This window comes from Macrobrachium rosenbergii, chromosome 26 (assembly GCF_040412425.1).
Source record: "Macrobrachium rosenbergii isolate ZJJX-2024 chromosome 26, ASM4041242v1, whole genome shotgun sequence".
Classification (NCBI taxonomy): domain Eukaryota; kingdom Metazoa; phylum Arthropoda; class Malacostraca; order Decapoda; family Palaemonidae; genus Macrobrachium; species Macrobrachium rosenbergii.
Genome location: NC_089766.1, coordinates 3,338,382 through 3,365,157, shown reverse-complemented (window position 1 = coordinate 3,365,157; position 26,776 = coordinate 3,338,382). Strand labels below are relative to the sequence as shown.

Below are 26,776 nucleotides of genomic sequence, written 5' to 3'. Positions count from 1 at the left end.
GAGCCATAACAGCTTCCAATGCAATGATACAATTTTAAGGAAAATAACAAACAAAATTCAGTAATACATTGTTCTATTATTTATTACATAACAAAAATTCCTGCTTTTCACGATGACTCCTGTTCATTACCTTCCTTATCAGGAACTAATGCGTACAAAATGACCAAGGCTAACTATTAGTGAATCTGCTCTGGGGAGGTATTTTTTTTTTTTTGAAGAGCAGTAGCGGGCTCTAGGTCCATTTACCCACATATAAGACTCTTCTGACTTCAACTGTGGGAATGCTCAGCTGCCTCTTGATACACTTATTAAGAAAGTAACACAAGTGCAGTGACAAACAACATCCTACATTTGACTGTTTCAAGTTCCCAAACTTCTAAGATTATTTGGTACTGAAAAAAAATGAGGGCTAACAATTATTGCACTCTTCACAACCTGCAACAAGAATGTCTTCTATACTGCAAACTAAAAAGCTTCTGTGAGGTATTCATGTATGCAGTTACTGTGAAAGAAGCCACAATGCTAATAGAAGTGTCTCTTGAGATTTTTACCTATTGCAAAGCTGACTGTAGTTAAATGCCCCTGAACTTCCATGTACTCTATACTGTACTGAATATGTAATGACTGGATAAACTGTATCTGTGACCCACGCCACTTAAAAAGGAAGCAGTTTTTTAAAGCACTTGGAAACAGAGTAGGGTTGTTATGCATGAATAACACCACTGATTAGGAAAACTAGTATGGATGATGTAATTAATTTCTTGCTTCTTTGTGGCAGCAAAATATAAAACTACACCTCTGGTATCTAAGGACTATAATCTGGACAGGCTTTTCAAGAAAGGCACCCTTAAATAGAAAACTAAACAAACTAGATAGCCTGCACTGCAAACTCACTCTTAAGCAACTACAGTACTGTACATCAATCAAAACAGAAGCCTTACAATAAAGTTGCTTTACCCTTAAGAGAGATTCCATGAGTCACATAACTTGTCTGTAGACTAACCACTTAAAGGGAAACTTTTTGTTTTTGTTTTTTACGACTTGCTGTTAAATGAATGAAATTTTCAAAATATTTTCTGGTTACACTGCCATTTTGAAGTGGAATACCTGCATTTTATTGTACAGTATTCAAAAATGAAAAAAATTAAAAGAAAAAGTTTGAACAGACTGTCTTCCAGATTGTCATGTGATTTCACTGGAATCTTGCAAGCCGGAAATATGAGGAAATTGAAACCTCAAAAGGTCAGCTAGACCACAATGCCACATTTCTACTCTTGGGAATTGCCCAAAAGGATTTGTCATGATGAGAGATGAAATACAGAAAGTAAAATTCAAGAAGCTGGACAATTAAGTGCAAAGAAACCAAAGAGAACACTCAAAAATAAAAAGGAATGCAAGAACTGCACTTTTAAAGCTATGTTGTCTATCTCAGAACTTAAAGCCATGAAAAAACTTGCATCTAGCTCATTTGGGTAAAATGTATAAATTACGTTGAAACTGAACTGCCAAAAAATGAAAACAAAACCAAATAATGCACAGAATGATGGATATTGCTAAAAATGGCAGTCTATCAATAAAGTCAAGGACAGTGCCTATTCTGATAACAAACTGCTTTATCCAACTTGAATTAAAACAAATACGGTCAAAATACGAAAACTATGCAATGCATGATTTCAATAATTCATAAAATATTGTTTATCAGAGAACTAGTCTACACTTAATTTTAAAACTATCAATGATCAATACAGTTCATGGACTTTTCATCTGCCTACCTTAAAATGTGGGCAATATTGTTTTCATATATGCTCTAATCAGGCCTGATATTGGCAAAAAGTTATGTAGTTGAGGCAGCGAAGAACTACTTTGCCATTGAACAACCTTTAAATGATGAAATGATGGGGTTTCCTACCGATATTACTCGAAGGATAAAACAGGCTCTTAATACTGCAACAAATAGTCTGACAGCTGAGTGACAGTGAACAGCAACCCATTTTTCATAACTAATCGCTGCAACATACCTATCAATACTGAATTTGAAAATGGGTTTTTTTATATACTCAAAGTATTTAGCTTAACCTGACCACTAACTCGTACTGCTTGACTTACTGGGCTGGCCCGCAAGGACTGGTTTTCATGAGGTGAGAACTGGGACAGGAGAAAGATGCTGGACTGGAGGAGACCAAAGGGAGAGTTAAAAATAAAAAAAATTTATCTAAAGCATGACCTGAAGTGTGGCGTGCAAAGCGCGCTGTAGTTATAGGTGCTAGACCCCTGCAGACGGTATACTGTACTTAAAATATGTTTCAGACCAATTGTGGTACATATTATCAGCAGGCTCCATTAATTTATAATCTACTTCTACAGATAACTCTTCCTGTATTGAATATACTGTTTCAATATTTGCCAAATAATACACTGCACTAAAATGAAATGCATCAATACATACTTCAACAGTGAAAAGTCCTGTACGGTATGACTAAGCCTGACAGCTTTCCTCTCTCAATACAGTACAGTATTCTTGATACGATCTAAAATGTGGGTAAATGTACCAGAGCACTCAACATATCCTAGCTATGGAAACAGACACTCTGCTAATTCTTTGACGAATGTGTTATACCTAAGCCAGATCACATGGGGGAATATTATGTGAAGACATGACCATGTCGTAAATGATAAGATCTCTTGGAAATGAAAAGGAAATACAGTTAGGGGGAAAGACAATTCATGCCTCGCATCGGAGGGCATGAGAAATGAAAAATAACTATCAATATCCTTATCACTAACTCTTAGCAAAGCTACTTAAAACAAAACGTGATTTTCATCGAAATACTTTTTTTCGTCCCTTTCTATAAACTTATAAAACGCCCGGTACTTCTTGTCAACAAGACTCTCACGCGTAAAAGAACATACTATTGCACACAGTTATCTAAGGCATAAACAATCTCTGAATATGCAAAACCAGTATATACAACTACAGTGTTGTTACACTTGACAAAACTAATTAAGTTAGCCTATAATGTTGAACACTTACTACCATATTTTCAAACCTAAACAGAAGGTAAGAACAAGGCGAGGAGATGAAATAGATCACATTGTTCCGACTGTCCTGTTAATCCTTATATACACAAATGCAAAAAAGCAGGTTATCCCCTCTTCTAACCATCTGAAGCTATGTATTGTCCAGCAGGTGATAAACAGTGAATATATGAAAAATAACATAAAACTTTCATTGCAGACACAAAGGGCAATGTGTTTTGCAAACCAGTTCTCCTTAAGAGTACAGATCCTAATGACTACGTTCAACAGGGTCTCCAAATTTAACTTTCACGGAGTGAAGAAGTCCCCTTGTTCGTACCTTTGTTCACATTGGAAAATACAGCCGATAATAATAATAATAATAATAACAAACCTTAAAAATAAAAGTAGCATGAAGATCACCATTTGTAAATTATTACAGGCACATACAAACAACACACCCAAAACAACTTCAAGTAACCAAAAAAAAAAAAATGGAAAAAAAAATTGTTAGGAATATCCAACTCAATGAATATTTTGTTTTTTCCTTAGTAAAGGTGACCAGAAAAAACTCTGGTACAGTATTAAAATATGTACAAATTAGGAACGGTTGTACCATTCACTTAATGACACTTAGTAAATAAAATTTATATTTTCATTCCTAACATGATACCTTCAAGACGCTGTACTAGGTTTTATTTATCTAAAGTATATATTATTCAAATAACACCTGCAGTAATCTCCTGTCCAAGGAAACAGATGTAAGTTGAAACATATATAGAATATATACTACACATTTTTCAGGATCTTTCTATGTATTGTTGTAATTCATTACCTGTTTATTACTATTTTTCTTCCTAAATTTTGGGAATCAACCGAGAAGGAATGTATAAGCACTTACAAAGCTTTGACAACAGAAGAATAGTTATCAGTTGAAGTCCAACCAGACAAAGAGTCTACTGGATTTTAGTAAGGTCCCCTTCTGCTAAATGAATAAGTAAAAACAATTTCTCTTTCTCAATTATACACAGAAAAATAGAGTGAAAAAGAATCTGGCTGACCAGAAATCCAGGTGGAGAAAACCATGAAGTTATAGGAACCAGCAAGGCATATTACCACCAGTGGCTTTGGCTGTTGCGATACCACAGGCAAGGAATGAGGAACTAACCCCAAAACTGTTCTGCAGTTATTTTTATTGGGCCTCTCCTGTTAGTGAGACAAAGAAACTCTACAAACTTGTTCGCGAGTAAGACATCAAGAATACTGCTGTCTGGCACTATACTTGGAGTGTTCTATATTTTCAAGGTTGTTCCTAGAGCATTTTGTTCAAAAGGCATTGTTCTTTTTATTACCCAATCACGATTGCTTAACCTGCTCTCTCTCATTCTGGGTCAAGAAGGCTTATAAAATCAAGCAATGACCCCTTAGAACCATTTACAACCCACTGATAATGGAATGAAACAAACTAAGACCATCACTGAACGAGCAGCAACAGTTTGGGGGTTACACGTTAAAAGGCTCATTCCTACTGTGGTATGAAAAAAAAAATTCGAAGAGACAAGGTAGATGACTAGACGAAGAAAGAAAATGACAAAATCCATTACACAGTAATGTCTTGATTGATTTTTGGTTCTTTAGCCTTCATAATTTTTGTATCATGTTACAAATGTGCAGCTACTGGTAACTACAAAGTGTAATAGTACAATTTGATGTAACCATACAAAATTGACTAGAATGATTACTAATATCGATATTAAATTTGTAGAACCTACAATATGCGAGCAGATGTGATTAAATTACTGATCCGAACAATGGACCACAGCAGCATTTACAAAATTTCATCACCAGGTTTTCAAACATCTTCAACTGCACAGTGAAGCATATCACTTTGTCAACCAACTTTTTTTTTTAAAGCTTCCCTACCACTTGGACTTCAATGATAAGGCATTTTCTTCCATCTGACAAATTTCCTATGAAATTGCACACCCCTAACTTGGGTAAAATCTTGAAACAAAGAGAAACGAAACATTGTAAACGATACACGAATATTGCAAATATTTCTTAGGCATTACTAAGTCGTTACACAAAAACTACAAGTATCATACACGTGAGTTTAACACATGACCCAGATTTTACAGTATAAAATATGAAGCCACATTTCCTCTGTATAATAATGCCCTCTTAATAAAGCATATGGCATTAAGTGACATTTACTTGGCCATGATTTTTTCAATTGAAGTCTTTGTAAACATGTAAATATACAACAGGAGAATTAAGAATATTTCTTATTACTTCTGTTTTACATGGGCACTTGCCAATTCATAATAAAACATTTGCTCAATCACAGGATAATTTTTTTTTTGCAAACTTTATGATACAAACATGGTTATAATTTTGTAAAAACTTTAGAAAGCTCATGATTTGCGAATATATATATGCTTCAATGTCAATGTGCCATATATAGCATCCTCACAATCACTTGGAGTTCATGTAACTAAATGTCAGCGTTTACTTACATTTGTTCCTCGCAGCTACATAGAAAAATAAAATTCCTTTAGGCTGATCATTCACTTTCTGCAACAAAAAAAATATATATGTAATCAGTCAATCATATTAAAAAAGTAACCTTTTGAAAAGCCATCCAGTTAAAAGACGAGTGCATGGCATTTGGCTAACAAATAAATAAATAAGTAGGCAATGGTAAATATTGTTGAACACTGAAGCCAGACAAGTCACAAATAAAATGAGAAAAATAACAGACATGCAACCTTTGCATTTTGCAAAAAGCCCGCAGTTCTGGGAGTTAACATTATCTTCGCTGGTGCACGAAGAACATGCTATCGCTGGATGTCGGAAACGTTCAAGTTTCATGTGTCTATAGATGTTTACCCATCAAAAAGTTCAAGTGGAGCAAGTTTTCAGATCATTTCCTCCAAGTTAGAAACGAAGAATTGGCCGACCATAAGTTTCAAGCAATGATGCGAGCGTCAGCATCGGTTCATTACAACACAAATATTGAATGAAGCATGAGACATCTTATAAGTCTTCAGAATAAAGCATGCTGTTGAAAGTCATTGCCATTAAAGACCTAACCTGCCATTTTTCTCTTATGAAAATCAAGATTCAAAAAGCACTGAAAACAACTGCCAAAAGACGTATGAAACTTCACCACAATTCTCAGCCACAAAGTTCTGACAAGTCAAAATTGATTCATCAGCGTGTCCCCTAGTTCTAACTAAGTAACCTTCAAAATAAAAAAGTTGCTATCAAAAAACTGTGTACAGAGCTTAGATGAAATTCCAAAACTTTAAAAGTAAATAACTCAATCTTCCATATAAAAATAAACAAGAATGAAACACTTGCAGGATGTAAAATAGGTTAGTTGAGAAAACATCCTGGGAAATCCAAAAGATTTAGCAGTGCTACAAAGAAGAAACTGGTGAGGGATGGATAGCATTTCACAGTAAGGAAGATGAGAGATCCATTCTATTAAAAAAAAAAAAAGTGAGGGATAAGAAAAGATTACATTTTCTGAATACTGTAAAAGCTAAAGCATAAAGAGATAAAATTCTTTAATCAGGGTGCTATTTGAACCAAGTACAGTAAATGAAAGTGAAAACAATATGTTATGGGCCAGGTTTTCTTGAATTTAAGTTCAAATACTCAAGAAGTATAATAAAAACTTAAATAGTTAGAGAATGCATTAAGGTAAGGCTGAAAACCCCTTAATGGTGAGAAAGGATTAATCTAGGTGCCGAATAAAAATTAACAGGAAGCAAATAGTCTCTGCAAAATGGGTGACTGAAGGTTCAGGTAGGATATACCACCCTGAACCTGAATAAAAAGCATTCCGCTTAAGCATCCAAGAGCATAAACAAAGCAGTTATAAGGTCCTGCCACAGTACAAGAGCTAACTAACCAAATCTATTCAAAGCATTTCTTTTGAAGTAAAATTGAAGCACTTATGAAAATCATAACTCAAGTTTAAGCGATGCCACCAGGCAAACACTTCATGTCATTAAGTTAAAACAAATGCAGTACTATATTCAAGTAGTTTAAGACAAAAGGTTCCTAAATAGCCTAATTTTTAAAATCTAATCCATAAACTAATTTCTCTAGCTTATTTTATTTTTAAAGGAGAACTCCCAGGTCAAAAGGGCATTTCAGATACGAAACTTTCCACAGTAAAGCACACGGCAAAACATTCATTCTAGGGACCTTTTATATCTTTTTTAAATTGTGTACGAGATTCCTAACTTATAAGAGAATCAGTGTTATCACTAACATGCACAAGAAAGTCACAGCCGTATTTGGAAATGACTACCTTTAAAGCTAAGTAATACATGCTTAATTATGTACAAACATTAAATTTGCAATGGAAAATATATATACCCCTTCATTGCAAAATTTTACTAAATGCAAGATATGAAACACTGCAGCAGTTAAACCAAATCTGCATATTTTGCAAGCACTTCAAGGAACTTAAAATGACTGACTTATAACGACCTAGTCAAACATTTCAGTAACATATTCAAGTATTTTTTCAACTCAACTACATTATGGTATGCAACTTACGAATACCACTTCCAACACGACAGACATCGTGGTAACATTTCTCTACATTGATCAAAATCCACTTCTCACATGTGGCTACAGCATCATTACCAGAATGTATGAAAAGCATTTCTATATGTAAATCAGACCACAGTAACGTTGACTGTTACATTCAATACCATTCTCCTGTCACTACAAGATCAGTTATCACAAATCAACCTCTTGTTGACCAATTATCATTAAATCGAGGTGTTGGTACTTACAAAGCAGTGCTATAATGTACAGCTGTATTAAATTAAGCGATCTTGTGATTTGCAAGTAGAAATAAGCAAGGCTCCTTGAGATTTGAACTGACATTCCCAAATTCACCCAATAAGAAATACTCCTTCCTTCAAAAGCTGTCTAGTTAGCAAATAGTCAACTATAGTACACTGTAAACCATCCTGATTTCAGGCCTACATTGCCTGAACTTGACAGTAATATCCAGGATATGAAAAATATCAAAAGAAATAGTACTACACAGTTACATTCAGAAGTAGTCAATGAAACAGTTGATACAACTTTACAAATCCTTCAGGCTTTATACATTATACAGCATCAGAATCAACCTTATCATCAGATATGTATTTAATATAAAATAGATGTTTCATTACTGTCAAAAATCAAACTGCAACTGTCTCACACTGTCCTTAATTTCTGTCAAGTACTTCCATTCACAAAAATGCATAGGATTTTTCTTTCAGCATCCATAAAAATTCTCATTTTGAACATCCTCAAGAGTAACAAGCTCAAACAGCACTCAAATACAGTCTCGACTTGAGACTCGACCGACATAATTGGTGACTCATGGATCTCCTAACACATCTCCCCAACCCGATGCATGTGACACTGGCATCATCTGTATACAAACACCTTAAACTCCTCACTTCACTAGTATTCACCCCTGTAGGAAGAACGGGAGACCGGTGAGACAGAAGCCGCGGCATCGGCAGCCAAGTCAAATAAAAAATAAATGAAGTCCACATACACAGGAAACACACAAATTCATCATGCAGTTAGGAACCTTAAGAGAATGAATGTACAGTATTATTTACACTGAAATCTAAAAGCAAGAGCCATTAGCTTTGCGTAGTGCACCCTTATTCTAGGGATAATTATGGAGATTTCATTAACAGCCATATATGACTCCAGAAAACAACTACAGTAATCTGTAAATGTGGGTGCTCTAATTCTCCACGGTTACAGAGAGATGTTAGCCCTCGAGACTAAACAGAGAACTGTAACTGTTTTTCACCCGTGACATGCAACTTATCAAGTCTGATATCATGAATAGTAGCTGTATTAAAAAGCATCCCAACAAAAGATGAGGGAAAAAACATAAAAACTTAACAAAAAAAGTCAACCTCTCAGACTGTGAGAACACAAGAGCCATATCTCTTAAAATCAAGAAAAGAAAAATGCATCCCTTATCATATCATATCATTAGTAGTAGCGACTTACTTTACACACTCGTGACTTCTCACTGGACACACTTGTAATTAGTATATTTAACCCCAATAACAAAGATACAAAATTCTACCTAAACACTGAAGTCAAATAACAAACTAAAGCAAGAAAGTCTTTTTCTTTTCCTTAAACACAAAAATATCCAAAATAACACTATAAAAAACTACGGAAAAAGAAATGGGTCGAGTTATGGCAATACTTCTTCAATTCACATAAGTGCACAGTACTGTATATCTTTCAAGAATTGGCATTGTCTACCATTTATAAAAATACTTCTCTCTGTTGTTCCAAAGTTGTGAAGAACAATGACCCCAGCAAGTCTAACCCTGACTGGAAGACTGGGCAATTCAAGAATCTTCAAGAATGCATTTTCTGAAAGAGCCTTTCTGAGTTTATGATCATTCGCCTACTGCAAATGAAACACAGCTATTACCTGATATGAAACCTTATATGGTTAGCCCCTAAAAACCTATTCCAACTCCTGTTTGTGAGCAAGTAAATTCTTTTGGTGGATGAAGAGTCATCAACAAGATTTTCAAAATCATCTGAAATGGGTTGCTCTGAAACTTGGGTGATTTGTTCTTCAATGTAAATGGGAAAAAATGCAGTAAACATCAAAGTTTGCATTAGTAAAATGCAACAATTTCTTAGTAGGATAACCTTTTAAAATTGAATAATTTCAAGCAGATCCTGATTTTAGGGGAAACTCGATGCCATTATCTAATCTTGGTCAGAATAAACCAAAAGATACAATGGGAAACAAAAATGAGGGGGCACTAGTCCAAACAAACAAAAGAATACAGTATATCAGATTTCTTAAAAGCAATTTGTATTTTACCTAGATATACAAAGCCAGTAGGAACCTGTTGTTGAAGCTTGTTAACAAAGTAGTTAACAGACAGATGAAGGGTGGGTGGTACCACCCACTCAATTGCCTGCAGGACTTCATTTTTTTCTTTGGCCACAAGGACAATGTAGGATTGTTTTGATGTGGGATTTTGATAAAAAAAAACTTCAGGTTTGTATACCTAGGAAAAATGTATATTACAGTAGATCGTGAATTATCAAGAATGATTGATTTATACATTTTAGGCATACATGCCAAGTACTGGGGCAACTAAGGCCATTCAGCGCTTAGTTAAATTATCAAGAGGCTGCTGATAGGTATCAGAATCTGATTAAATAACACAGGCCACTATAATTGTGGCCAACATCTGAACATTCAGGATATACCACAGCTATCAGTAACTCCATATAACATATTGCTAAATTAAATTGAAATCTACACATACCAATCAACTCAAAAGATTTACCTGCAATATACCTATTTCTAAAAAGGTAGCCAACTTGACTTACTCCTATAGTTGGGAAGTTTGTCTCACAGAACTTAGCTGGCACTGTTCCTATCACCACTCAGAATATCAACTTCCTAGTTAAGTGCATGAACAGGGCAAGGAGCGACTTCTGTAACCCTCTATACAGCCTGAAGAATCTGATGTTGAGGCTGATAAGGACCTGTGCTAGAGTCAGGCCCTTATGAAAAAGCACCCACTCTCAGGAAACTTGAGAGGTAGCAATTAATATCACAAACAAACAGATAACATTGTTACAACCAACACCTTATGGGGAAGGGAGGATGTCACATCTTCAGGCCAAATCTATCAGGTGTTCCATAACTCTTGCACTGAGGTAGATCCAGCAATAGAAGAGCCTGACAAATCTACAGCCTTATGCGTGAACCGTAAGTGCGCTATGCGTGAACCTTAAGTGTGAAGTGTTTCTGTCCAAATGGAGCTTTGGTAACTTTACAATGTTCTAAGAAGGTATCAAACAACTTGTGGATAACATCCTTCATACAGAAAGAGGTGAAGCATCAGGCATAAAACCACCGACACAAAAATCATCTAGTTACAAAAAATCTTCAGTCAAGAAGCTCCTCAGCGGCAGAAACACCTGGACTCAATGACACCTGAAAAGTGAGGGGCCCCCAGACAGATGAGTGGGTGGTACCACCAACCCCCTTACCTACCTGCCTGCTATCACTTTACTTGGTAACATAATTCAACAACCACCATTTACAGCTGGCACTAGAAATTCTACATAAAAGGCAGTTTGTATTTTCGTCAGAACAAACCTTGATCTTCAATATTAATTTCCAATGGTGGTGCACAAGTCAATGACAAATGCAGTTTTACAGCCTTGATAAAACTAAGTCCAATTTTACTATTAATAGATTAAAACTAGAGTACAAAAAGAGCAACATAATGAGGTCAAATGGACACTGCTAAGAACCTTTAGCACGACAAACAGTGCCACATGGGAAGCACCCTGTATACGGTACCCTTTCATGGGGAACCACATTCTCAGGCTTCATGACTTACCATCGCCAAAGACCACAACTTCTCTCTTGTCAAACCTAATTTGGTTACAGTGTCTCATTTAATTGTGATAATAAACACTAACTTTATTACTGATATGAAACCTCAACATTTAATATCCTCACTTCATCAACTTACGCTCTGAAAGGATAAGAGAGCTCATTGATGAAGCCCAACCCTCAAGCTATATGACATTTCTTCATTAAAGAACCTCAAACCAAAGAGTAACATAGAGTAACATCGAGAAACAAATTGACATGCAGGGGCCACAACAGAAGTTACATGTCTGAATCAAACGAAGCAAATCTCAAAGAATTTGCCTTTTCTTTGTCCTTCTTACAATAAAGGCCTCTCCCTTGACACCTAAGGCTAACCAAGACCTTCCTTGCTGTTACAACAGGGGATGAGTGCTAGCAGGGGGGAAAAATGCTACATATACACAATAACAAATACACTAAGCACTATTACTTGCCTGAAATGATTTATAGTTATAAGAATGTGAAAGTGATGGCTTATGTTACTTGGTTGGGGAGTTTAGACTACCAAAAATTGTCTGAAACGTCTCTGGCACAGATCTGAAAAGTAAGCAAAAAATACCAAACTAGAATATAACTGAAAATAATAATGTCTAGCCTTAAATAAACAGAAACAAAAGAAACAACGGCTACAAGTGGGCCCCCTTACACTACATTAGCATTACTGCCACCTATTTTGATATTTTGCTCAGCAATTAAATAAGAAACAAATACAGTTGCTGGGTATGTGAGAACTGGGTAAGGGTTTTCAAAGCAATGGGAAGAGAAGCATCAACACAAAACAATAAAACCCTGTCCTAATGTTAATCTTCCATGACAAAATAGACATATAAGTGTGTTAGTGTGTTGGTGAATGTTGTGCCAGCTGGAAAGCCGCAAATGGAGTGCATTCAGCGAGTATGAGGGCACTGCAATGGATGAAAGGTTAGGGCAATTGCACGTACATGAAGCCAAGTGACACAGAAGGCAATGGGCAATGGTAACAGAGGAAGGGCACAAGAAATGACAGTACAACAGTCTGAACATTCAGGAAACTGTTGGCCGAGACAGAGTGAATCCATGCAAGACGACAGCAAACAGATTGAGGGATATGCAGCGTAGATCTTCCAACACATTTACGGTGACGTGGTAACGGTTGGACAGGCATTAAATATTAATTGAAATTTAGGCTGCCATTAAGTTTGTCCCACAAAGGAAGAAAACTGAAAAACTGAAAGAAATTGGCACAATTAATAGCCCCATAATCTCGATTAAAATGGATGCAAAAAGCAATACAACAGCAACTTAAAATAATGACTATTAATTAATGCTTGGATAATAATTTTCATGGAATGCTTAATGTTGTATAAGTATTGGGGATGTAGCCTATTTCAGTCACTTCAAAAACTATGCCTTTTATATTCATCTCTAACAAATACTCTTAAAAGATATATTCCATATGTATAAAAGGACTTACTAGGTCTAAATTTTTTCTCATATCACAGTATAATGAAGCAAATAATAAATAAAATGTCAAAAACCTGAAAAAACTAAATAATCTAAGAGCATGCTTTCTGGCTAATAGGATAAAGAATAACGACAAACAGTAAACTTGAAAGTACAGTATACAGTACTTTGAAACTTGTTCACTAAGTTGTCAAAGCCTAATATAAAATTCCTTGAACAAACTTTTACTTTTAATAATCATTTCTTTAATGTATGTAACTGATAACCATAACAGCTTTTAATTAAAATTTTCCTCAACAGTACTTATGCGAGTCAATTAGATGCAGACTCAAATAAAAGAGATATGTACTTAAAAACAAACAGAATATGCAGATCAGAAAAAATATTCTCAGTTGATTTGCACTACAACATAAAGCTTCTACCTGTAATAAAATATCATTTAAACAGATGGGAGATATTGCTACTTCTACTACACAATACAGAACTAGGTAGAATATCATGCAGAACATTATATGCTGGAGACAAAATGCTATTCCATCACTATATGTAACTTTTGGCTTAACTTTCATGAGGTATCACCAGTCACAAAGCCTGCCTTAGCTCCTAAATTTAATAAAACAATGCCTATACTTCACCCTTACACTGTGCAAAACACTATTTACCCTTTGCTTTTGAATTTCGCAAAAGAGTGCTTGCCTCAGAGCTGGAATTTTACAAAACAGTGCCTGTTTGAAATTTAAAATTTCACAAAGCAGTGCCTGTGCTCTTCATCATTAGAGTTCACAGAGTAATTACAACAGCCATTTGCTCTTAACCTAGTTTACCTTCAACTGGCATGCTTGAGTAAAATGAGGATTTGTCTTTGCATGTAAGATTTTTTCATACAGAATCTAAAATAAACTTTGGTCTCGGTGGGCTACGCACATTTCCGAGGTCGACTACCTTCCGTATTCATGAAACATCTGTATAACAATTCATCATGCTAATTAAGCAACCCTTCATGGTCTGGTTAAACTACGGTATACTTAACTTATCTCCAAACAGACCACACCACTAGTAAATTACCATATGAAGACTGTCAAAATTCATGTTAAAGAAGATAAAAATTAACATACAGACAGCCAGATTTATATCTGAATATCTTATAAAGACTGATCATCAAAAAAAAAAAAAAAAAGACTACCAAGTAAAATTTTCACTCCAGATCAGATTAGCCCAAAACTTCCCTCCTACAAAGTATGGGTCAATACCGAAGATTTAAACATTTGTAATCACAGATGAGGGGTAAATACCGAAGCAGAAAAATCAAAGTGGAAGAGCCAGAAAGAAGAGAATCAGGGGAGAGGACGAAAATTAAAGATGGAAATCGCTGCAACTTGGGGTCAAGAACATATTGCTAAAAATCTTTAGTACTATGGTGTGATGCCAAATGCTCACATCCTTGATTCCAATGGGTGCATGACCTTGTGTAGTGATCAAAACCTTCACACTAATTTTACTACTCATTGGTCATATTTGATGGACACTGAAGGGCTATTTACACTACTAAATTCCCTTTAACTGAAAAATCTGTTAACCTCAGCACCAAAACAAATAGTGTAAACAATACAGCTGGAGAATAACAGATAACTTGAGCTTATTTAAAGCACACATATATTTCTTTGTTCTTCACAATTACCTGCAAGGTCTAATGCCTTCTGAGCTTAAGCCCAAATAATAAAATGAAAAAAAATTATACTACAAACTTTACAATACAGATACACTGGTATCAATTATAGTACAAGTAACTATACAAGAATGAGTTACACTACCCACCAAAGAAAAATAATCCTCTAAAATAATAAAAAGAAAATGATTATACGTACTGTTCAAGCCAAGAGGGTGGAGCTGTGTTGGGACTGCGAAGTTTAATGTTAAACTGCTTAAGCGTTGCTTCTAGGGCAGTCTGATTACCGCTAAAATATGCCGAAACGGCATTGTGGAATAATAGCAACTGCTTGTGCATTACTTTAACCTAAAGATTTAAAAGTGACATTAGAGATAATCTACCATAACGTGAATAATCTACAATAATAAAATGAATGACATTCAAGATTTATATCAATTTTGCTAAAATGCAAATACTTTTTTATCTGAGATGAAAGACAACATTCTGTAATGAGTGTCAACAATAACATGAGCTAAAAAAACAAGAAAAAAACCATCACCTTATTTTCATCCAAAAATTTTAGTTTAATTGCTACGTCTGCCCTCAATCTGTCATAGTGAGCCTTGTGCATACTGAAGTTCCTCTGTGCCTCCTCTAACTTGATGCTACTTATCTCAGACCTTGGTTGTTGTGATAGCATTTCAAGGTCACTACGGTAGGCATCATATTCCACCCTGTAAGAGACAGAAGTGTTATCAAGGAAAGGATGATGGACAGACTGTTTGAAAGTTCGTACACAGAAGGAAATATTGCTGTTTGCAGTCATTTTCTTATTCCTTGTCTCTTCTTTCCAGTCATTTTTTTATTCCTTGTCTCCTCCTTGCAATCATTTTTTTATTCTTTGTTCCTTCTTTGCAGTCATTTCCTGTATCAGGACAAAGTATTATTTTGATATTTATCATCATTTTTCAATACTGGGAAGCCAGAGGGAACCTCAGTCAACTGAGGAAGTGGAGGCCCACAATAATGCCAAACATCTTTCCACTTAATACCATCTGAGAAAATAAGCTCTAACGCTGCATACATTCAGAACATTTCTTTAAAACTTCCAGACATAAGGCAACACAAAAAGCCTACTGTCACATCCTTACGAAAGATAAATGCATAAACTCACCTTGCGGCTTCATAAAGCTTGATGGTGAGTAAAGTATCTTCCATGGTCTTGTTACAAAGTGTGTTGACAGAGGAAACAAAGAAATTTAATGCACCAAGAAGAGTTTCTCCGTTTTTGGTTAGAGTTCGTTGGGTCTCCGCATTGTATATAAATTCTTCTTGAAGCTCTGGAGACTTCTAAAACGAAAAATAATCCTGTTACGAAGCTAGACGCTGGTCTGGTCTTTTAAAGGTTATCACCAGTAATGACAATCTTATGCCCCTCATCAGAGATATTGCATTATGCTTTATAGTAAATGTTCTACACAGAAGTATAACCAGTGGTAACCTTTAAAAATACCAATGCTTACATTATGCATCAATAAATAAGCTAAGTAAATCCTGTACCTATATTGACTGTTCATTACTATTTTCCATTACAATATGGATATGTTATGTACAGTTCTAACTGCTGATTTCATTTTGTTTCTTTATAAATCAAGATAAAGATTAGGACAAAAATATGTTGATAAAATGAGCAAAAGAAAGATGCAATGGCACCCAAATTATCAAGGCTAACTAGAAACACTTCTTCACTCTAGTTAAAAATGTACTCAAAAAGTGGTATCCTTCTTTAACATCAAATAATATAAACAACTTAACATTAAGCAAAAAAATGTCTGAGATGCTTCGTGGACACTTGAAACCATACCTGGGCTAGATCAGCGAATGCATCGCCTAACTGCTGTTGTGTTTGAACAACGTGGTAAAAATGTGAAGATAAAGCTCTTGCTAACCGTAGTATTTGTGAATATTTACGTTGCGTGTCTCGCAGGGCCTCAATCTGACCTTCCAGCTCTGTTGAAAGAAATCTGAACGTCATTCAACAGTTAAAACAGGGTGAAGACCACAAAGTTAAGACAAATTTAAAATTTCATAACCATTTATATATAAATGGTGCTTTTACAAATACTATTTTTGCTGACACTGATCAATGAAGGGGTCAGTATAGTATAATACTGATGTGACAGAGAATTAATGTTGCTAACTGGAAGTTTAACTGCCCATGGGTGGCATGCACAAAGTTATGTCAGAAAAGAAACTGAGCAGATATCTATCTGTGACCTTTTCAGAATTTAATTTTGATTCTTACACTGATATTTTATGAAAGTCATTCTTACACCTATGGAGTGGCCTTGATTTATGGCCTTAAATAGCTGGCATGCCAATACTTTGACACCTAATCATAAGAATCAGCTGACCTACAATCATTTGCAAAATGAGAGATGACAGATGTACTGGATGACTAATGAGTTCACTCAATCACAAGGAAATTAAGGCCTTCGTCTATCAAAATTTGCCAGCTTAAAAATTGAATGAAGCCACACAGCACAAACAAACCAACCAAAATACAGTTTACTGTATTTCAAATACAGTGGTAATAAACTTTTTTCTTTCAACTTATCTTTTACAGCAATCAAACAGAGCAGTGAGTAAAGGAACAGTCCTCCAAGAACCCAGTTAACTGTTAACAAAAACACGAAACGAATCACGTCCAGAAAACTCACCGGTATCTACTGTCCGTGAAGATTTGCCTAATTTCTCGGAAATGAGCTGCTTAGTGCACTTATACGTGGAGATAGACCATGTCTTGATGCTCTCCATTTTGCTTGACCCTGACCGTACAACCGCTGCGCCGTTTTCACTGCTGGGTGTTGTGGGCGTTGCTAAAGGGACGGGAGACATGGCTGGAAACGGCGAGATATAACAGGACCACTTATTCCCGTACTCTGAAACATTACTTACATAGGGGTCCAGGGGTTTAAAATTGCTTTATTTTGGGTCTCAGCATTAACTCCACAAAACGCCTCTTCCAAACTTTAGACACACGGCTGGGCACTCTTTTGAAATGGCTTATCGAAATATTGCATAACTACTGTACCTAGTTTAATGAATGGCAAGGGACACTATTGACTAAATATTTCAAGTAAAATTACAGTACATTTCTAATAAAATGAAAGCAAGCTGCGCTAAGCATGACAGCATATACAGTACAGCACAATAATGGAAGAAAAGCTTAGGTAAGCTGACAAAAGAGTCAAATGTTAATAAGGTACTTTACTTGTTGCAAAATATCAACCAGCATCATTCAACACCTACTCAAGAATAGACTTCTTACAATAACTTCAGAGGCACAAAAAATGATAAAAATTAGCAATACAAAACTCACTCTTCCTCTGACTACAGTGAATACATATGTCTCTTATTTTACTAGCATTAAAAACTTCATAAAATGCAAACTAATTCATGCCTGCCATAAACAACATGCCAGCATGAACAATACAAAGTACTCCTCAAAATATCATGACCTGTGGCCATTTTCACCAACAACATTACTTGTTTCCTTGCATTCTTGAATTGAAGACATTATCAAGAAACACTTATCATTTGCTTACTTCATTATTAATAAATCTCACTATCGAAAGTTCTCAAAGCATGTAATTTCATCAGATGTTTCCAAATTCATTGAATACTGATCCTAAGTATTAATCGGATGTCTTCTTACCATCAGTCTACATACAGCTGCACAAGTGGGCTCTATTAGATGGTCCAGCAGATAATTTACATGCATAAGCACTATGCACATCTGGTCCAATCTAAGTTATTTCTTGTCACTTAGTAAGAACGACTCAACTGCTGGTAAAATATTCCTGTCTATTCAGTAAAATTGCTTTCAATTCCTACTTAAATGAACGTAAGATATCTACTTCTAATCAGGTACACCATATGCAATGCAGTGATCACCGTGTCCTAACTTATCCATATTACTCTGTTTTGAAGAAAACTAATCGAACAGAATTCATCTTTAAACGATGAAGGTAACCTGCATCCACAAATTAAGCAATCTGCATAAAAAAAATTACTATTAAAGCTGCTCTTGACATAAAAATTGCTACCAATTCTCCATAGCGAAAAAGACACTTACCAGGACTATTGGCATTATTGGGGGAGGCATATGATGAACCTGGGTTATGGGGGTACTGTGGAAGAGAGGTGGGCCGATTCTGAGAGACTGCTATGGGCTGCGTCGGAGACGTGGGCGACTGCACCCCTCCAGAGTTGTTGACAGCATTGCTCATGGACATTCCAGCTCCAGCTAGGGGCTGGCTCTCGGAATTGATGGCGCCATCATTCAGCGCAACATTCTGCATGCCGCCTTCACTCAGATCTCCGTCCATAATTGCTTCTGAAATTCTGTGGGAAAATTTGAGCAAATGTAACTGATAAAGTTCTGGGAAAAAAGTACAATTCTAAGCAGAAATACACAACATTTTTGTTTCTGAAATTCTGAAAGACATTATGGTAAATATTATAAAGAAAAACAAAAAACACTTGGTTAGGTTATGTTTGTTTCAGCACAGACACAAACAAAAAGTTGTCAAAAAAATACCAGGAAGAATAATGTACACCATGCATTAGTATTGGAAAACAACAGAATTCCATCCCAAATAACCTTGTTATGCAAGTACAGTGCCGCTTGCATAAACTGCAAGGTTTCCGCTGCAAATAATATCATACGACTACCCTATAAGGCTATGATGAGAATGAAGCTTATGCCAGATTATGTGGATGAAAAGGTGACTCAGCTTAGCATAAACGTACATCTCAGACACAAGCTTATTGTCTTCACGTTGTGCCTATGGTCCTGATAAAAGGTGTGTTGTGTCAATGGCTAATGCTTCTGCCTTGTAACAGAAAATACGACCACAAATATGAAAGGATATGTGATAAAAAGTACATGAAAAATTGACACAATCTGGACTGAAGACAAGAAACATCCCAAAGGAACACTGTGTGAAACAAACTCACTTTCAATAAATACTACAGAGTTTAAAAGTACTTTCTAGATTCTAATGATTTTACCACAACCAGTGAACAGTACAGGACTTCTAAACCAAGGATTTACCAGTAACTATTTTCTTTAAAGGTACAAAAACATACCCTGATTAAACAGTGACAAAGAGTCTTACAAAATTAACGATGACATAAGATTATTGTGGTGTACATCAAATTCTAAAAAAAGGTATCTTTTTCAACGTCTTACCACAAACTCAACAAGATTTCATACAAAATTCAAATCATCAACCTGGAGGCTATACAACATATTCGCCTATTAAAACCTCAATCAATTCAGTGTAGCTAAGCGCTCCTATTCCTTTAATCTCAAGACAGATAATTGCTTTTTTTTTTCTTGACTCTCAAAAGCCTAATCTCAAGTGGTTTCTTATCAGACAATACTATCAATCCCTAACATCACCATAACTTAGAGATATCACTACAATTGTACGACTAATGAACTCTAACTGTTGGAACAATGTTTCAATAAAAAATTGACAAATATGAGTGTCTATTCTTTATATAGCACAACCACTTCAAAATAAATACTATTCACACAAGCTATTTGAAAAAGCAAAAAATCTTACTGTACCAGATCACAAATCAGTGAAGCTTCACCACAATTAGATAAGTGAATCTGCCAAGTAAATTCCAGTACCTTTGACAGTTCATGTATACGCAAGTTTTAATTCAAAAAATATCCAGCTCTTGAAAATGAGAACGATTCTCAACTTCCTACTTCAAAAACATTCTCATGATTAAAACTTCAAAAGGAGAAAACTTGGCACATACATATGATAAGCAGTGGAAAAATGTTTATCTGATTTTGACATAGCTACAGATAAACGGCAAACAAAACGACAAAACTTCAGGGAAGACAACGAGATCACAAAGTCGTAACCGCGTGTGCGCTCTTCACAAGCCAGTACAAAACTACTCGCTCAGGACGTCATGAACCTCTTGGGTTTAAACATTGATATCAAAATTAAAAATGGCTGCACTCACAACCAATCTTGATGAGTAAATGTCTTTCAACTTGAGAGACAATAATGCATTCTAGTTTTTATGTTTCTGTTTTGAGTGCTGTACAAAGATTGTTTGAATGTTATTGTTTGCTCTAGTAACCGCAGCCTTTAAAACTGATAATGAATTAGTGGTAAAAATAAGACACAGGAATAAGGAAAGTGCTGTGAAGTAATCTGAGCTTAGCAATAGATAAAAACAACATTCTGACTCTCTGCTAAATACTTTTCCATTATGGCAACTCTTCCTTCTATAGTTAAAGTAAATTTGTATAATTATTCTTAATACCATAAAAGCAACCTGAATAGACCTTTGATTCACATTTCTAGAAGATTATGAGGGGGGCTAAAAGGATGTGTTATTAAATGGCAAGTGAAATTGCATAATACAAAATTAAAGTTGGCCAATTCCTATGTCAGACTGTGTGGATTAAGAAGTACCAGAGATGTTGCAGTACTCCGAGCTAGGTAGGATATGGCATCTTAGGATGAAGGAAACCTAGGTTAGGCTGTGAACAATGTAACAGGTAACTGACTTTTCCTCTCCAATGACAAAATTTGTAGCAAATTATTTTTGCCACAATATCTGTACTACTACTTTGTGTACTTTACCAATACTTTTGCCATTAATAATTTTTTCCTACTACAAAATCCCACACTCTAATACAACAATAAGACATTTCAATTACAAAGAACATAAACAACAAATTCCCAGCACAAGAGATAGGATGAATTTACTTGCACAAAGCATTAATAAAGTACAAATTAAAACATCAAATCACAGCTTACTCTACATAAAATTCCTAAATCGTCGTCAGTCAAGAACTTTTTACTGGTTCAATACTGTACCACAAATACAAAGATAGGTTCATATGATACTAGTCCGTATTTTTTTATATATGGCAGATACCGGTGTACAGTATTTTATTTGGAATTTGGTACTAAAGAGGTTTGTATGGATAAAAGTTCATTCATTGTTTATATGTTTCCTATAAGACATTGAAATAGTGTAGCTTAATTACTTTAATTATTTTTCTTACCATATTCAGTTATTGAAAGGCTTATTAACTGAGCTACTTTTTTTTTAGTGTGAGCCTACCTATGAAATATCTTTCATACAGATTCCACTATAAATAAAAGTTGCATTCTGGTACAAAGGGCATCTAAATTATGAATCAAAGCCATGACTTATTGTTTGGAGTACAGACAAGGCTAAAAAATACCCAAAGTAGTTTGCTGATAAAAGACAATAAAACTGTGACTAGTAGATTTTAGAATTTTTAATAAATTTGTTTGGCAAAATATTAATTTCCAAACCATAACTCAACTTTCAGGATATTTTCTTTCTTTTATGAAGGCCTGGAGTGCGAGCGTTAGGCAATGAGTGAGCCTACGCCCACTAGGCTACACCCTACATCTAAATCTAAGCTACTGTTCGAGGTTTATCAAAACCATCAACCTTTACCTATTTCGTCATACAGGACCTGTCCTTACCTAGCCCATGAATTGACTGCATGACCCTACCCAGGGCCTTTTCCGGCCACTGCCCCCAAGAATAGAGTAGGAAAGAAAATAGAATTTTGGACAAAGGCCAAGTGCTGCAACCTATGAGGTCCCTCTGCACTGAAAGGGAAGGTGAGATTATAAAGGTCTGAAAGGCGTAACAGGAGGAAAATATCGCAATAGCACCACGAAACATATTGTTGGGAGAGAGAGAGGATAGCAAGATGGAACAAAGAAAATGAAAGGAGGTACAGCAAAAAGCATGAAAGGGGTTGCAGGTGGGAGCCGAAATGACGCAGCAAAGAACCTTCAGTAACGCCAACGGTGCACCGAACCCCAAGAAAGCCGACGTTCTGCCGTTGACGCGCTCCGCTGCGAAACTCTTGTATTAATTAAAATCCAGTTGTCGGTTCTTTTTTATCCCGACGGCAAAATGATGCAATTTCCATCCGTTCCGTTATGCCAGGCTATGGTGTGAATTTTAACCTGATCAGCTCTACCTAGGCTAGGCTACGGGCCTCCCTGCAATGCTTTTGAAAATTCTGCCGAGGAATTTTGTCATTTCCTTAAATGTGAAAACGAAAGAAAGCAAATACCTAAAGAGATAAGAAGACCACCATTATATTTCGTAAAATACAACGATGATCAATTGTCCCCGCCTCCTGTGTTTCAGATCAAAGGGGCGGGTTTAAATACAATTCTTGGGCCCATAAAAATATACAATTAGGCGATAATTAACCTTAACAAACTAAAATACAGCCGTAAAACACAAATACAACACGTCAGAGTTTGATCCAGCGGCCTGAAATAACTCGCCGTTGGTCAACTCAAAGAAATTTAGCCTGCCTTAGGCTTTTCCATTCCACTCGCCCCGGGGGGGTAAAAATTCATATTTCGGGGGCGACTTCCTCGCGAAATCGCTGCGGACCCCATTGCAATGATTGATCGCCGGCCAATACTCACCTAAAATTTGCCGTAGATCATGAACTAATAACCCTTAATCTGTCAAAACTCATCACAACACACCAAGCTGTCTGCTGATGACGTCACTGCCGCGTATCAGACACACACGATGCTAGTCATCGTTTTTCGCTTAATTGTTTTTCGGCACCGAATCGTTTATGCGAATGTTAATTGCGCATCTAAAAATTCATAATTACAGATTTTAAAGTTCCGGGTAATTCAGGCGACTGCCGTATCTTGCGGAAAACCGAAAGAGACGGTAAATCCGCCTGTATGACTTTTCAAGACTTCTTGCTACAGCAAAAATCCACAGTTTTCGATTTTACACAACAGTTGTCGTATCTGGCCTCTGAATAAGTCCAGAATTAAAATGCAATTTGTAGAATAAATGACAAATTATAGTAATGAGTTTTCCATTTATTGATTTTGGTAAAATTCATATTTGTAGGATGCGTTGAAAAGTAAGATTATCGTACACTAATCTCTGTTAAGCGAAGTGTAGATCATACATACGCCTTTAAAATATCATACATTAAAATTTTCCTATCGATTCGTTTATTTCTCATGAGCTTACGTGTTACAGTAACTACCTTATGTTTTGTGGTTATATTACCCGATTTGTCGAGATTTATATAATTTTCATGGCGTCATGTTCCACGTTAGCGCATTAATCTATATTTCCCGTGTGTCTGCCTGATTTTTTTTCGGGAAAATTATCAAGAAGATTCCGGTAACAGAAAATTAAGGTTCCTGACCATCCTTACGATAAAGTTAAGAAATTTAAGAGGCACATTTGGTTCACAACAGCAAATAATTATTTATAGAATTAGAAATTTCAAGCCTTTATACTCTGAAGAACTAAATACGTGAAATACACACCAAACAAGTTTTAAGTTTCACTAATATAAAAAACGGGACACTTTTGGTTTACTCTTACCAAGAGCAGTTGGCCTAGACCTATGCATGCGCAATGTATACTCAAAAGAATTAGTAGTCTTATTATCTCTGTTGAAATAACTTCTATAATGTCTTCTGTCAAAAGGGATTACTTCCCTCGGACAGCGTGTGTAGGAAAATCAGTTATTTTTGTCGGCACATGGAGACTACGTGTTTTCGCATATACAATCCGGTATTATACATTCATTGGTTCATGCTCGTCATCATTTTTCTGTAGCCTATTACGTTCGTGCCACATGTGATAACATAACGGAAATAAAAACAAAAGTCTTTTATTTTTAGATATAATGAAATATCTTATCCTGTATAAGTGACGACAACGAAACTAAAAACCTTTACAAATTACTTGACTAATAAATGCCATACCATTAAGCTGACTCGTGTTCATTGGTCTAAAATATGAAATTATGATAATAATGATAATAAATTACGAATATTAAAGTGGTTTTCGTTATTTCCATAAAGAAAATTTTTTTCCTAGAGCATTTTTGAAGTAGATTTAACCAGATTTAACGATGGTCACCAACCTTTTGTATAAATCATTCATATTGAAGAATTCTCTAAACGAGTTTCGAAATACCGAATCTCTTTGTATGTGTAGCGCTACTAGCATTACATACATACTTAGAGCGCTACTGCTCATAGAAAGTGCACAACTTGCGCTACCAACATGCTTCTCGTCACACTAGCACCGCAACCTTCTGTCTAGTTCGTCTCAGAAGACTTATGTCCTCCGCATTCTATCTCAGCGATAACGCTTAATGAGACTCAAACACGGAGGACGGAGAACTTCGATTCAGAGCCATCTGAATTTCCAACGCTGACGTTGCAATGGTGGGCGAATAATAAGTTCCACCTGGTACGTCTAGACTCATTTTCATACCACAGCCGCCTGGGAGATCAATGTCAGAGTAATAGGGCTCCGTTGTTTCTTTTGAACTTACGTCTCTGGTTTAATAAAACTTCAAGGAACTAAGGATAAAAAAAGAGACACTGTTTTGACAAAGCTTTATCAGAAAAGTTGCACTGACATGTTTCTTAAAGGGTCAAGCTTCACGTGATATTGTTCTAAAGTTGCGTTGAGGTCATGTTCAAGCAGCTGTTCACTGAACTATGACCCGAACTCCTGAAACAAAAGGGAAGAAGATTTGTTCAATTGTTTTGTTTACATGTTTCATAATTTTTTTATAGAAGTGGCTTTTTAATGATTATTTACAGAAATGTTGTCAGTTCGTTTTGAATCATGGCAATCTGCTCCCAAGTTTTGAAGCTTTTGAGTTTGAACTTTTAGACTGCAAAAACTTGCGCGTTTTATATTAATGACCGATATAAATCTACTAAGAATGATAAAAGAACGTGTTTACATTTTTTTTGCTTCGTTTGGTATAAAATTTCCAACTTCTGTGTCATGCATAGAATTATTCCTGCAGGTCTGAATGAATTAAGTTTGACAATTATTATTATTATTATTATTATTATTATTATTATTATTATTATTATTATTATTATTATTATTATTATTATTATTATTATTATTCTATCTTCCAAACATTTTGCTAAACTACAGAGACACTTACGAAAATAGTACCTCTTCCAACTTTGTTTACGAAACCAAAAAAAAAACTATAAAAAACATCACAAAAGAGAACATTTGATAAAAGACGAAACTACCGATGTGAATATAAAACAAACCTTCCCTTTTTATATCTCAGTGACTTTCTAAAGACTTCGGAGTGTGGAAAGGTCAGCTCTAATCGTGGACATTGTGGAAAAGGTCACTAGGCTATGATCAAGGTCCGTGGAGTCAGCATCCATGAAATGAGACTATGATAGTCACACCTGTGTCATAACACAGCAGTTGTGAATCGTGTATTATCGGGGGCTGAAAGTATTGATCTTAATGAAGCTCATGTGGTATATGCTTACAGAGTACAGTATATCTTACAGAGAGAGAGAGAGAGAGAGAGAGAGAGAGAGAGAGAGAGAGAGAGAGAGAGAGAGAGAGAGAGAGAGAGAGAGAGAGAGAGAGACTCACTTCAGTGTTAGACAAGTAGGCATCTGAGTACGTGCTTCTTTCTAAAACCAGACGGACCAGAATGGTCGTCTTTGAAGTGAAAATAATGAGATATGATTCACCAACCTAGTGTCACAGAGCCATTGCCTCCCCCAGCCCAGTCTTTTTGTCGTAAATAAAAGATGATTCTATCTCTTGTTAGCGAGAAGACCTTGAATGTATCAGAAGAAGGAGCAGGAGAGAGAGAGAGAGAGAGAGAGAGAGAGAGAGAGAGAGAGAGAGAGAGAGAGAGAGAGAGAGAGAGAGCTCATGCTGATCGCCAGAATGTCATAAATTGCCGATCATTGTAGCTTCTGTCATAGGTAAGTGGCGTTGAATAACAATAAACTCTGTGAAGAAGAAGAGAAGAAGAAGAAGTAGCACAGTGATGCGAATCATAACACCTAACATGAGGACACTGTCACAAAGGTTGATCGGCCTAACTATCAGTATCATTTCATTTACAACGATGATACCGATAGAATTGAGTAATAGTTTATAGCTTAAAAATCTTATGTATAAATATAGGAAATAACTGACGTTATTTAACGCCAGTGCAAGAAAACATTCAACACACGATAACACCTAAGCGGAGACACGGCGAGAGCACATGTGGAACAAAACGATGCAGGTGTTACGTGTGAATT

At 35.8% G+C, this 26,776-nt stretch overlaps 1 protein-coding gene across 15 annotated transcripts; it reads right to left on the bottom strand.

Annotated features, from left to right (window-relative positions):
- Positions 1 to 56: 56 nt before the first annotated feature.
- On the bottom strand, positions 57 to 24,185 carry Arfip (ADP ribosylation factor interacting protein arfaptin). 15 transcript variants are annotated; one of them, XM_067127881.1, is made up of 9 exons: positions 24,057 to 24,185; positions 18,721 to 18,989; positions 17,303 to 17,482; positions 16,447 to 16,592; positions 15,757 to 15,932; positions 15,142 to 15,316; positions 14,800 to 14,948; positions 11,926 to 12,028; positions 57 to 5,589 (listed from the first exon to the last, which is right to left on the bottom strand). In XM_067127881.1, exons 2-8 carry the CDS (start codon positions 18,971 to 18,973, stop codon positions 11,971 to 11,973), a joined length of 1,137 nt encoding a protein of 378 aa, XP_066983982.1. In that variant the 5' UTR covers positions 18,974 to 18,989; positions 24,057 to 24,185; the 3' UTR covers positions 57 to 5,589; positions 11,926 to 11,970. The 15 variants fall into 15 exon arrangements, with proteins under 15 accessions (XP_066983982.1, XP_066983981.1, XP_066983985.1 ...); XM_067127880.1 differs by lacking the exon at positions 24,057 to 24,185 and adding an exon at positions 23,120 to 23,428; XM_067127884.1 differs by lacking the exon at positions 24,057 to 24,185 and adding an exon at positions 23,120 to 23,420 and having other exon boundaries at positions 17,303 to 17,461.
- Between the last annotated feature and the right edge of the window lie 2,591 nt (positions 24,186 to 26,776).